The sequence below is a fragment of the Notothenia rossii genome (assembly GCF_949606895.1).
Source record: "Notothenia rossii genome assembly, chromosome: 10".
Classification (NCBI taxonomy): Eukaryota; Metazoa; Chordata; class Actinopteri; order Perciformes; family Nototheniidae; genus Notothenia; species Notothenia rossii.
In genome coordinates, this window is record NC_136908.1 from 51,351,297 (window position 1) to 51,365,667 (window position 14,371).

Sequence of the window (14,371 nt, forward strand, 5' to 3'; positions counted from 1 at the left end):
ACACACACACACACACACACACACACACACACACACACACACACACACACACACACACACACCCACACACACACACACACACACACTTACAGTGCCAGTCAGCGGAGATGTATCTATTACCACAGTATTGATCCATTTACACACTGTGCTCTGTCCATCTGCCTCTCGCAAAGTCGTGCAGATTATGAGAGGCCGATCCCTCGCTGTCAGACTCCAGCCGACGATAAGAGCTGCGGTCCATTCAGCATTCACTTATGGCGTCAGTTTTACATCATTCACCCCGCAGCACAGTGAGATTAAGCCTGCTAACATTCAGAGCAGTCAGAGCTGTCAGGAAGTGGAGTGGGTACCCAAAAACACAATACAGCATTATTAAGACAGTCAATTATAGTGTGGCAATCATTCTGCAGCAATGTGTCGTGAGTGCATTCAAACTTCATTAGAATTGGTTTGAAATTGGTTGGGTGTAAAAGTGATCACATGACATGACGTTTTTATTTAAGGCAAAAAGAAATAGAAGAATTGGAAATGAGCCGTCAGGATTAAAAAATATAATTACCCTTTAAACTTCTTCAGAAATGTGACTAGTCTTACCTTAAATTAGATTAGAATATTGAAATTCATTTATTCCGTGCTTTTATTAGAGTTAGTTTGCCAGATTGGACCACGACACGTTTGGCCAAAGTTCACATGAATCTGTACGATAAGCTGGAATTTAAAAAGGAAGTTTTATCTAAATTAAACTATAATGTTTAAATAGATACATTAATAATTAATTAACTTAATTAACTAGCTTAAATTGCTGATCTTCTAATGTATATAAGTGTATTTCCTTTAACTGTTGTGGACCTAGCCTGCATGACATAAAAATATAAGGACATTGCACAAAATTGTATTCGGTATGGCTGCTTTTTAAAGATTTGAGCTCGATCCCAATTAGTTTTAGAGGTGTTATGTTTGGTGTCTTCATATTTTTGCCCATGTAATGTCGAACGATGCTCTAAACCAGAGAAGATATCTTATCTTATCTTATCTTATACCGCTGCAGTATGCTTGAACTCAAGGGACATCAACAAAATGTTATGAACAGCTTCAAAGTGACGGCAGTGAGCCTCCCACCAACTTGTCATCAGTGTGATCAAACAATCTCAAGAACAAGATATGATGTCGTGCTGATCCTTGCCCCCCCCCCCCCCCCCTACTAACTAAAGCAGATGGTGCGGTGATGCATCCTCTGGCTTCAATCACACCGTATACGTTATGAGGAACATCATTCTGTTGCAGAAACAGCTCTAATGAATTGTGCATTTGCGACATTTCCACAGTTTTGATTTTTTTTATTTACATAGGAGATCTTTGATTTCAGCTCTATATATTTCAGTTTTTTCATACTCTGTGTTTGTTGAATTAAGATTCCTTACAATACTGATTTCTCAAAAGAGAAAGAAATAAGAGAATTATCAAAAAACGTTATAATAGCTACTTTATGTCATTCCCAATCCACAATCTAAAGAATGTTTACATTTAATTAATTAAGTAATGATAATAATAAATAATAAAAAATGTTCAACACATTTTGCTCTGTTAAAGTACCGCTGCTCTTAAAATTATAAAAAGATACTTATGAATTTGCTGAGAATATTGTGACTGAAGAACAGAGTGCACCATCTTGCTTAATTAAACCCATGAGAATATTTTGAGTGTCATCAGCGCTGGAGAGCTGGATGTGCTTAATGTGGAGTTAACACAGTGCGTGTAAGCCTAATTTAGAAACATTTTCCGCTCTGTGATCATCCACTTCACAACTTCTCTAAGCATATTTGACCCCAGGCTGTGCTTGTTTTCCGACCCCCTCCGACAACTCGATTCTTTTTTTATCTCTTAACCTGACCATAAAACTGAAATAATCTCTGTCTGGGTTCAATTGTTCTCCTCTTTTTCATCTAGGAATGTATTTCGAAAGCTCCTGTCCCAGTCGGAGCAGGAAAAGGGGGACGTGCTGTCCCTGGAGGAGATCCTGGCCGAGAGTTCGGAGCCCGGGGAGAAGAGATTGCCGCCGCAGGCCAACGGAGGAGGGACGCTGCGAACAGGAAAGGCCAGACTGAGGGCCCTGAGAGAGGCCATGTACCATAGCGCAGAGCACGGCCATGTGGACATCACCATAGACATCCGCAGCTTAGGTCAGATTTACTAATACATGCTTCACTGGCACACATGCATGGCTGTCCTGTGCCTCCAGCTGTCCTGGTGGTGTGCTCATGCGCTCAGCACTCACCAATACTCATCCAACCATCAAACAGTCGCAGGGCCTGGCTTTTTATATCCAAGGTGATAATCGAGAGGTTCAGTGATGATGTATTTTTTTTGGCTGACCCGTAAGTTAACGTCTCCCTCGACAAAAAGCGTTGGGATTTTTCGATTTGGTTTCAGAATATAGCAGTAAATAAGATCTGTGGCAAACACATCTTTATCAAACTTAGACAATTCGTTCTGCAAAATAACCTCCGCATTTTAACAACACCTTTTTCATTTTTTAAGTGTAGTCTTACAAGTAGAAGAAGCTACGGCAGGCTATAAACTAGCTACATCATGGACAAATTACTTCACATCACCACCGCTCAGCTAAAGGCGGCTAATGATCGTGATGCATGATGACGTATGCTACTTGTTAGCAACCACTGTTTTTATGTCACATAATAGCTTCAGACACATAGTGGGCTGAACATGTTTTAAGCGTGTGTTTACCTCAGACCGTAATTCAGGCATCTATCCAAAAACATTACATTTGTGAACCAGAAGTGCCAAAATGCTGACTCATTCCTGCACCACTCTATAGCTTGGATTAAAGGTGTAAAAAGGATTATTTACCCAAGTGTCCTCAAGCTCATTTTATACATGTGGCAATCATCAGATTTCACCCCAACATTTTCCACTTCATTTTTACTGACGAGGCTGATTAGGATTAATGACTAGTTTATCTGAGTTGACAAAACAGTCTCTTCATAAGAACCTTTTAGTTGCTTATTGGTTGGATACTTTTTCAGCAGATAGAGTTGCAACAATTTTCCTGAAAATATAGAAATGTTACACTTGTGAGATCTGGGAGAGGTTTTTAAATTCATGTGGACTTGTTGTTCTATTGTCCATTAAAGCACAATCTTAGAGTCAGGCTTTATCTTGAGTTGTCTTTAGAATGTCTCCATTAGTTGTTTGTATTGAAGGTAGACTTCAGTGCCGCCTTTTTGCAGAAAGTGTTAAAAATGCCTACTATCAGCGTAGCAGGTCGCTTATTGTTTGATGTGTTAAAAGCGCATTGCCTCAGAGCTCTGTTGTTTCCAAAGGAGTTGGATCGTGTTGGACTTTATTTGACTTCATGTAGGTGTATCAATTTGTTTATTGTTACACTACTGGTTTTTATGTTTGTAGTATCTAGTTCACCCAGGTGGAATCTTGTGCATGACGCTTTGAAAGACAAATGACTTGCCAGCTATAAATGTAAAGATTTAGTTTAAGGTCCGATGTCATGGCCATTTCTACTGATCATAATTCCATTGTTGAGGTCTACTAAAATAGATTTATATTGTGCAATTTTCCAAACTCACATTGGTTTCTCATACAGCATCTCTGTATAGTATGTGTATTCACTCTCTGTCCTAAACGGCTTGTTGGAGCTCCTGCCCCCCCCCCCTACCTGTGATCTCAGTGGCCGTCTGCGAGACAGCGAGACACAGCGAAACCCAGCCCGAACACACAGACTCACAGCCTCGCCGCGTCCCGCCGTCTCAGGCTGAGAAATCCGCGGAGCTGCAGCTAAGAAAAGATTGAGTGTGTGTGTGTGTGAGGAAGTCCGCTGATTCCGTTACGTTACGTCACTATACCTACAGTAAATACGTCACTGTACCCAGGAAGAAAAAGAGAAATCTCCAACGAGGCGTTCTGGGGCAGCATGGACAGGTCTTTTCTGTGTTAGGGTTTTACTCGCTACAGGGTGTACTTTGAGGGTTCGTGACTCTGCAGACCGTTTACATGCAGAAAAAGCTACATAACACACAAGGGGACGGGTAATAACCAGAAATGCATGTCATTGGACGTTTAAGAAATACTCGATAAGAATGGAGATACAAATAGTTTCTTGGAGATCCTGGTAAGCTGAATTTGTTGCATTTGTATAGAAACAGGCGCAGGTGAATTCATAAAGGTTTATGACATACCCAAGACTGTCTTTATAGACCCCTGTGCAGGTCCTTGAGCAGAAAAGTAAACTGAGCTCTTGTACTATATTCTCCTATTTTCCTAAAGCAGTCCCACACTGTTTTCTGTTTTGACATGTTCATGTTGTGAAGCCAAAAACAACCAACAAAGGAACTCCTGTTCTTGCTGTCAGGAGCTCCCCATCATAATTTCTAGTGTGTAGCACATGTCTTTGTATGCAAACAGTTTTTTGTATAAGTGTACGTGTGTGTCCGCCTTCTCCGTGCAAGTCTGCCGCCAGTGTTTTCAAGCCTTAACTGTTTCCTGTCTTTGTGCGAAGCTAAGCTAACCATCTTCTGGCTGTAGCTTCTAAATGGACCTTGTGGTGGGATTGTTTTGTCAAAACTGTAATAGAAAAAACATCACAATTTCCCAAAACCTAAGGTGACATCTTGAAATTGCTTGTTTTCTCTGACCAAAATCCTATCATCCAGAGATAACCAAACTATTTATATATAAAACGTTAAAAATAAAAAAGAATAGTCAAATTTGAGAAGCTGGAATCCACTCAATAAATGATAACTCGCTAACAAAAATAGCTTTCTACTGCATTAATCTGCTCATTTCAGCAGATATGAAACACAAAGCCTCTTCTGTCATGCCATTATTTATGTTAATCTCACATACACATTTACTCATCATACTGTAGCCATTCTTTTTACACTCCTTAATTACACAAGTGGTGTTTAGCATTCCCGCTGAAGCCTCTGATTTACCACTAATTACCATGCGATCGCCCCTCAGTTCACTGATGGAAACATGGTCGGTGCCTCCCCTGAAACGCTCCGCTCTGCTCTGCTGTGTGTTCACTGTCGCTGCGTTGGTGTTCCCAGGTGTTCCCTGGACGCTGCACACCTGGCTGGAGTCCCTGCGTACCTGCTTCATGCAGCACCGCCGGCCGCTGATCCAGGGCCTGCTCAAAGACTTCAGCTGCATCCAGGAAGACGAGTACACCGAGGAGCTGATCACACTCGGCCTGCCGCTCATGTTCCAGATCCTCCGGACCAGCAAGGTGACCGTGGCTTTCTTTCATGTGCATGTCAACAAATTGTTACAGAAAACGTCAGACTCATAAGACTGGGAATACAAACTGTGCTGCGTTCATGTGCTACAGTGACATTAAAGGTTTCCTATCATGCTATTTTTAGGCATATATTATGGGTCTCAGATAGGGATGCATATCGTTGACTTTTTTACAATACCGATACTCAACCGATACATATCGTGATACTTTGAAAATGTATCATCCCACAATTACTCCCATGAAGCGCTTTACGATATAGTTAACATGTCAAATTAATATTACATTAAATTGTGGGACTTCTTGGACCTTTTAGTACTGAACAAACAATGAAAAATACATTAACAATATGAAGAAAACCGATTATGGAATATCTTTTTTTTAACGCCCGCCATCATGCCGCGTGAATAGCACATCTTGTCAATGCAAACAGACCGTTATAGCACCGTTATAATTAATGTTAAACCTGAGATTCGACTAGAGAACAAATAAATAATAGAATAAAGGTCATGAGATCTCGACATTGCACAAACAAACAAATCTCATCTTTAAAATCAACATTTGCCTTCACTGGTGAGAGAAAACAAATCCCATCACAGTTCATTTGTGGGACTTACCTTTCTAATATTGAACAAACAATGAAAAATACATAAAATATGAAGGAAAACTATTATGCAATCTAATTTATAACACCCGCCATCACGGGCCACGGACTCACTTAAAAAAATGTAAAAGATTATTATTTTTTATTTTTTATTTTTTTTAAAGTATCGAAACCGGATCTGATTTCGGTACGGTATACCGTAGCCACCAGTAACCGGTATTTTGGTAATACTGGATACCGGTATGCATCCCTAGTCTCAGATATATAAAAATATATATAAAAAACATGTCTATGGTGTGTTTTGCTCAAAATACCAGATTGTGCATTTTAGACATCCTTCATACCCCTCTATTTCAGCCCTGTTAGAGAAGTGCTGATTCTGGGTCTAAAGCTTTAAAAAACAAAACGGATGCAGCTAAATGCTGCCGTGATTAAATGCCATATCATGTTCAAAACCACATTAAGGATTATTTAAACAAAGACCATATTACTTCCAAAACACGTCGGGCATTGTTTCTGATAGCAACGTTTCTGATAGGGCCGCGGGTGTAAAGCCAGTCCACATTTCTGATATTATGTCAAATCGGCAGCAAATCTGGATCAGCTCCGTTGTACCCCCGTTTTTAGAGATTTGCGTATAAGGTATAAGAGAGAGGGTTTTGTTCTCTGACACTTTGTGAGTTCCCTGACACACCGGGGACACATATTTATGTATAAAAGGCATTGAAAAGTGAATTTTGCATGATAGGAGACCTTTAACTCTCATATTAGCATATATTTATTTGCACTCCAAACACATTAATATATTTTTACATATGCTCATGGAAAACTGTAACCAGTATAGTTTCTGTCCTCACTCGTGTTTGCAGAACGAGGTGATAAGCCAGCATCTGTCAGTCATCTTCACCCAGTGCTACGGACCCTTCCCCATCCCAAAGCTGACAGAGCTCAAGAGGAAGCAAACCTCGCGCTTGGGTAAGAGAGCGAGTTAAAAATAGTTTCTGTTCCTCGATGGCTTCTCCTGTTTTGATGAAGCTGACGGTCTGACAGCAGGGTTAGTGGTAAAGTGGCAACCTGAGAGATTCTTGTTATTCCGGGAAGAAAATGTCTCCCAGCTTTTGAAAAGGTCAGAGATCACTTGTTAATCACTTGCTAGGATATGGGTTCCAGTTTTCCTCTGTGACTTTGTTTTCCAGCTTTTGGAGCTGATTTTTATTTGAGTTGCTTTTGTAATGCATTTCTTCAAAATGTCAAATATATACTGATCAAAATTTCACAAACTAATGATTCAAACGCATTATGTAAAACAGATCACATGGGTTATTTTTACCTCTGTTTAACAAATGCATCAATTTCTTCTTGGCATTTTATAAATCACTTTAAAATAAGATTTTTTTCATGTCCTCCTTGTACCAAGGTTTAAAACCCATTCCCTTTGGTTGCATAATAAAAATCTCTACAAGGTATTACAAAATCTCACTCTTTCTTATGCCTGCTGGAGTCAGTAATGTTAGCATTTTCGTATGGGATTGCAGGCTGCCTGGAGACCTCACACATTTATAAAATCCTATTTAACGTTAATGAAAATTATGTTTCAGCAGGTATTTGCATGTTCGTAATGACTTGATTTATCAGTCTGATCAGGTGTTGAAAGCTCCTTTAAAGTAAGGAAGGTCATAGACATTTCCACATTTTATTTTGTTTTTAATTTCACATAATTAGAGCATGAGAAGTGAAATGTAGCAGCACCACCACCTAGTGTTTGAATTATCAGTATTAAGATCATTTACAATAACCTAACGTTTGTTACTCAGAGAATCATGCCTTTGACAACTAATTAATTGATCAAGATGTTCAAGGTTACAATTTAAAGAAGTGGCTCAGAGGAGCGGATTTAAATTAATCCGCCGGCCTTTTAGAATGCTAATGAAATGGGAATTGTTGTATTTGATAAAGCTGCCCTGATAGCGATGAATCACCCTTGAAAGACTTAATGACCACATTAGCTTAATCTTCTGTTGTTTGCTGTTCTGCCTCCGTAGTTTAGCAGGCTTGAGTAATGAGACATCTTTGGTGTTTTTATTGGATCTTTTTGTCGTCTCCCTCAGACCCCCACTTCCTCAACAACAAGGACATGTCTGATGTAACTTTCCTGGTGGAGGGGAAACCATTTTATGCACATAAAGTGTTGCTGTTTACAGCTTCAGCCAGGTAAGGACGATATAACTGTTTATTTCTATGCTATCATTTGTATTTCTTTCCTTACACAGCTGTACTACTTATTTCTTCTGTTTCATTCAGGTTCAAGTCGCTGCTCCAGAACCGACCAGCAGCAGAGAACACCTGCATCGAGATCAGCCACGTCAAGTACAATATTTTCCATGTAAGAAATGTGTTATCATCTAAAAACAATGTAGGTACGTTGTGGTTTCGTTATAAAATGCAGTAAGTAAGGGCTGCAAATAAAGTCTTCCAGGATAGAAAGACCCAATGAAAACTGTAACAATCAAAATCCTGCCATAGGTTAGGGATGCGAATCGTGTTAGTGATTAATATGTTAATTATTTGGTCCAGAAAATGTCAGAAAATATAAGAAAAACTCCATTCCAGTTCCTTATATCAAAGGTAATGTCTTAAAATGCACTTTGTGTCAGTCGAAAAGACAAAGATATTCAGTTTATCATTATATGAAATAGAGAAAAGCAGGAAATCTCCATATTTGAGGGGTTAGAAACTGCATTTTCTAACATTTTAGCTTGAAAATTTGTTTTAAAGATACTCGCTTGTCAAAAGTGTTGCCTAGTGATTATTTGTTTGTGGATTGATTAATGGATGTAATGTCTAATGCTTGACTGAGCCCTGTGCTCTGTATTTCAGCTGGTCATGCAGTATCTGTACTGTGGAGGCACTGAGTCTTTGCATATACGCAACACTGAAGTGATGGAGGTAAGAGGGACTCGCTCGCAGCCTGCAGAGAGACAGTATTAGCATTTCTAATCCCGAGTCCTGTGCCTCATTCTGTGTGGCTCTACTGTTCCCTGCAGCTCCTCTCTGCAGCCAAATTCTTCCAACTCGAGGCCCTTCAGAGACACTGTGAGATCATCTGCTCCAAGAACATCACCACGGAAACCTGTGTGGACCTCTACAAGCACGCCAAGGTGAGACAGATTGTTAATAAGCAGTTTAAATTAATAATAATAACCTTTCACACAAATCAAACCGTCTCTTAAAGATTCTCTATTGCTCATTTTTATATTATCAAGGGAGCAATTTATTTGTATGTGTGAATCTTTAGATAATTATCACCCATTTTCACAGAGCATTTAGCATCTTTTCACTCATTATTTGGATTTTAAAGACCACCATTTTTATTTGTTTGTTTCGTTTGATCATTAGAATTATATTCTAGTCATGGCTAGCAATCCAAACAACATGTCCAATGACTCAAGTGCATTGTTAAGTCCAAAAAGCTAAATTGATTTTTTTTAAACGACAGGTGTAGGCCTTCCTATTTCCAATATTCATAATATACTGTTTTAACCCATTTTAGTTGGCATTTAGCCTGTCAAAAACAACAACAAATAGAGTGGCTCTCCTGCTGATCATAGTCATTGTAGCATGTTCTCAAAAAGTCTTGTTTCCCAGGGAGCTTTGCCAAAATTACAGAGCACAACACTCAACACTCAACACTGCATTGATTTTAACCAGGAATACAAACACAATGTTTGATCATTTGAAAGATACTTCCATCATATAAAAAGTCTCATATTGATGTTCTTATCACCCTTCAGAATAGTAAAACCCCCTCATCTCTTACACCACAGTTCCTCGGTGCCACGGAGCTGACGGCTTTCATCGAGGGCTACTTCCTGAAGAACATGGTGCTGCTCGTTGAACTGGACGGCTTCAAGCAGCTGCTGTACGAGCCCCCCGCCCCCGAGAGCCCTGCCTCCAGCCCCGGCATCTGCTCCGACATCCTGCTGGACCTGGAGAAGACCCTGGCCGCCCGCATCCACTCCATCCACCTCTCCACCTCCAAGGGCTCCGTGGTGTGAAGCCCTCCAACCAGGCGCAGCGTCCATGTAACACAGCTTCCAACATCCAGCCACAGCTGTCCCGCCCCCACTGCTCAGGGGGGGGGCTGTCGGAGGTTTTTATGTCAGGGATTCCCTTTAATTCTGCCTGTTGCAGCCCCCCCCCCCCCCCCATTAAGGGATAAAGATGACAAAATCAAATAGAGAACTTTCTCTTCCTCGTCAAAATGGCACTGATCACCTCACAGTACGAGAACTGTCAAATACTGATTCCACTCAGCAGTATCACTTAGACCTAATCATGATTATGAAATTCATATAGGATACATGCATGAATTAATTCTGTACACCTTTTTTTGCTTAAAAAGGTCTAGAAGTAGGATTTTGACTCAATAAAAGCAGCTTTCTCATCATCTCTAATATGAGACTTTAGGTTTACAAACATCATCTTATGGAAGTGGATGCCATCGCAGTATAGTTTGACACATGCCAAAATATATTCCTACCATACAACCAATAAAAGTGACTCGTAGCAATGCCAGCAGACGGACTTTAGGTGGACTTATTTACATTTCTGTCACTTCTATAAGTTTCACTGTGTTATATCTACTGTGTGCAGAGGCCAAACTGATCACAGGAACTTCCACACCTGAAGTTTCACCGCTCAGTGGAATCTATGCTGACGTACGCTTGAAACACGGATGTCCAACTGGGAAATTAACTTGTGATAACTCCACTAACACTGTTCTTTGCATGACACCTCCTCAACTGAGCTGCCCTGATATTGCTTTTTATGCAGAGCGTTCTTCACGGACTACTTTCGCAGAGGGGAGAAGGGGAAACGCTGCTTATTAACTTTCTACCCACTGCAAATCTGACTGAGCTGAGATGGATTTGGATTGGCAGGGACTTTATTCAAAGCAAAGTGTAAATACGTCCTTAAAGTCATCGTGCTGGTCGTTCTTTTTTGTAAACTGATGTACAGTATACTCCCACACCCGTTTGGCTGATGACACCAGTCTCACTGAATGTTCTCCTGAACAGTTTGTATGTGTCTGTTTATGCAAACGTTGCATGTTTAATCTTGTTTGTTTAAATCCTCCGTTTTGCTTTAGGTGTGCTTTCCGTGTAGATGGGTAGGCTGAGCAGCGTGTGGATTGTTCCGGAAAACGACCAGTCAAAAAGGCCATCAATTACTTGTTTTTTTCTGATGAATTCCATAAGATCAGGGTAGGTCACTCAGATGAATTTTAAAGTCACGGCTTTACCTCAATAACATCAAGGATAGCTTGAATTCCATCACATTGAATTTATTAGAGATACAGTTATGTGACTCATACGTGTAGTGCATCCCTTCCATTTGCTTTAACGCACCCTTTCAAATTGTACCTAAAATGTTCTGGAAACACTCTATATTTCTTAAACCATTGACCTTCATTTGTCATCAAATTCACAATTTAAGACAACACATCTTTATATTCAAACAAAAAATAAAGGGCAAAATGTCAAACACCTGAGACTATTAACACAGCAATAATTAATTAAAGAAAAATAATTAAAATGAGACAATCAATAAATGTCCAAATAGAGATCTGAAATGTACCAGTTCAAGTTTCATACCCAGGTTTCATTTGTATTCTACTTGTTTTAACAAATAATGATTGTCACATTCAGATGTCGATATAAATTATTAATGTGACGGTTCGAGGCGTTTTGTTATCTGTCTCAGGTGTGACCGTGTGAAGTCAGAGCCAGCAGCTTTAGTATAAAGATGTGTTTTTTAATCATGTGAATCCTGGGAAACATCTGCTCCCAAAATATTGTGTCTTTGATCAACTCAGTGCAGAAATTCAACATTTTTTTCCACATAATTCTTTCTACAGACCTATCAACCACATGTGGATTATATAATACTAATCAAATCTGAAAGGACCGAAATGTTAAACTGGCCACATTTCTTTTCAGCAGCAGCCTTTGTTGTTTTTATTCTACATTGAGCCCCGTCACTAAGATACCATCCATCTGTATTTAGGAGGAATCTTGAACCTACAGTATTTGATTGAATGTAACAATGCAACAGAAGTTTAATATTTACAAAAATGTGCAATATCTTTAGTCCAGCAGCATACCAAAAAAATGAAACATCCTTTTGTTTCCGGTGTCTCCTGTGCCCTCATAGTTTGTGATGTTGTTCCTACAGGAATCCGACTCTACCGGCTTTGGACAGATCTTAAATCATTGTAGCACACTCAAAATGGATAAATGATATATGTGTTAGGCCCAACCACATTTTAACAGAAACATAAAAGCATATAAGAGTTGGTTTAAAGTTCTATAAATAGTTACAGAAAGGGAAATATAGATATTAACCTACGGCTTTATTTTCTTACCTACTTACATAGCACTCTATATTTTATTTTACATTCCACATCTATTTTCTTTTACAAAAGTTAGAAAAGATTATATAAAAAAGATGCTTTGAAATCAAGCAATATTTATGTGAAACTGTACTACTCTGAGTAGTATGGTGAATAATATGCCACAGGATATTGAGCTACAGTATAAATGTGAATTGAACGACACATAGCAAAAACAAATGAGTGACTGAAAAACCCTGAATATAATAGTTGTCTTCACATTTCTGTCCCATTTATTACATTTTTTTATGTATTTCCCTCATTTTAAAAGAAATTGTATAACTTACAGGGTGCCAGTTTGTTGATTTAACACCGAAGCTGAAATAAATAACATTAAGCTTTATACCGAATCATCAAACATTCCCACATTTTAAGTGAAACATGTTCTTTAAAGGGTAAATGTAACTTAAAGATGCAAGCCATTTTGTCTCCACTGAGATAAAAAGGTTCATAATGATGTCAAGCACTTCTTGTGCAAGTGTTACTCTCACATGTTCAGAAGCATTATAACAGTGAGCTAGTCTTATTGTGATAAACAGCAGCTGAATATGGCTTTAGAATAAGAGAATAAGCCAGAATCTTTTTTTATTTAGTCTTAATGTGATGCTATTAAAAAGGCTAACGTTAGCTTGCCCCTGTGCTGCGATTTGATTAGAAACGGGGTCAAAGCCGTTAAGTTTGGGTTTGCATGGCTGTTCTTGTTTAATGTTGTTGAGAATGTGCTTTGTAAACCAGCTTTGTCAAACAACACTCTCCTCTTAGTTTGTCTGAGCATTTATGTGCCTGCGTATTTGTTCCTGGTAATAAACAACACTTCTCCTAGACGCAGTGGAAACATGCATGGGATATTCACCAAATTTCAAATCAACGAGGGGGACGGGGGTTGAACTTTTTTGCTATTCTTTTTTCCTTTGATGAGAACATGTATATTGTACAAAATATATATATGAAATATAAAGTATACATGGTGTGAGAAGCAGGGATGTGGTAGAGTATAACAACACAGAGGAATGTTACACTCATGCTGCAGTTTCTGTTGTTCCATGACATGCTTTTGTGGACAGCTAATAAATGACCAGAGTTTAAACTGTATCAAAGTCTTTTTTTTTGGCTTTATTTATAATAAAGCTTACTTAGAATGTGGTAGACACAATTTAGGGACAATTTACAGCAACACATATATAACAGACGAAAGCAAATAAAGCAAAATTTCCTTGGAATAATTGTATTCTTTTCCAAGGACACTGCAGCATCCCCTGAATGAAAATGTGACATATCTGGCTTCAGCCCAGCAGCAGGATGTTTTATCGATCCTTTTACTTCCAGCGAGCAAATGACTCAAAGTACTTAAAGTCGTGACAGCGCCCTCACAGAGCCAGCAGAATGTCACAGTGAGACTGATGAAGAAAAACAAGGTCATAAAAAGTCTTGAGGATAATTTGGCTGTGACCCCCTTTTACAGGGGATTCCTGTTTTGTCATGTCTCCACAGGAATACACTGCAACAAAAAGGAACTGGCCATTCATCCATGAAAATATTATACCACCTTAGCAATTATAATAGTTCATTTACACCTATTAGTAGCATAAGTATTTTGGGCAATGTTTTATCTGGTAGTAGTCGGTAAGGTGAATGTGAATATAGGTTGTAACAACACCATTGGGGATGTGAAGGCACTTATTGCATAAAGAAAACCTGAATAGCTAATACAATGATGCTACATGGTAGATGTACTTGTCCAGAATTTGACAGATATAATATTAGAGCTGAAACAAACAGTTCCCAAATCTATAAGAGGACTAAAAGGGCAATTATATCCTCCTCGCCATAACTTCACATGAAAATAAGTGGATACATACTTATTCTGAATCTACAAAAACTCAAACAATACATCAGAATACATGACATATATTGCAACGTGATTTAATAATGAAATTGCTTGAGTAAACCGTTCAGTTCAACGAAAAAAGAATAATTTAAGTATGTTATTTCCAGAGGACTATGGTTTTAAAATCAATGTTAGGGCTCAATTCCTTAAATGGCC

The 14,371-nt window shown here is 38.9% G+C and overlaps 1 protein-coding gene across 4 annotated transcripts in view; it reads left to right on the forward strand.

Moving 5' to 3' along the window:
• The window catches only part of btbd11a (BTB (POZ) domain containing 11a), a 132,709-nt gene extending 119,295 nt beyond the window's left edge, over positions 1-13,414 (forward strand). For 2 of the 4 annotated variants that reach the window (XM_079654960.1, XM_079654962.1), the window contains 8 exons: positions 1,948-2,180; positions 5,085-5,263; positions 6,746-6,851; positions 7,985-8,087; positions 8,178-8,259; positions 8,754-8,822; positions 8,921-9,034; positions 9,668-13,414. In XM_079654960.1, coding sequence (XP_079511086.1) covers positions 1,948-2,180; positions 5,085-5,263; positions 6,746-6,851; positions 7,985-8,087; positions 8,178-8,259; positions 8,754-8,822; positions 8,921-9,034; positions 9,668-9,931 — 1,150 coding nt within the window. In that variant the 3' untranslated portion in view covers positions 9,932-13,414. The remainder of the gene's footprint in view (positions 1-1,947; positions 2,181-5,084; positions 5,264-6,745; positions 6,852-7,984; positions 8,088-8,177; positions 8,260-8,753; positions 8,823-8,920; positions 9,035-9,667) is intronic. The other 2 variants (XM_079654961.1, XM_079654963.1) reach the window with 1 other exon arrangement.
• Positions 13,415-14,371: the final 957 nt, after the last annotated feature.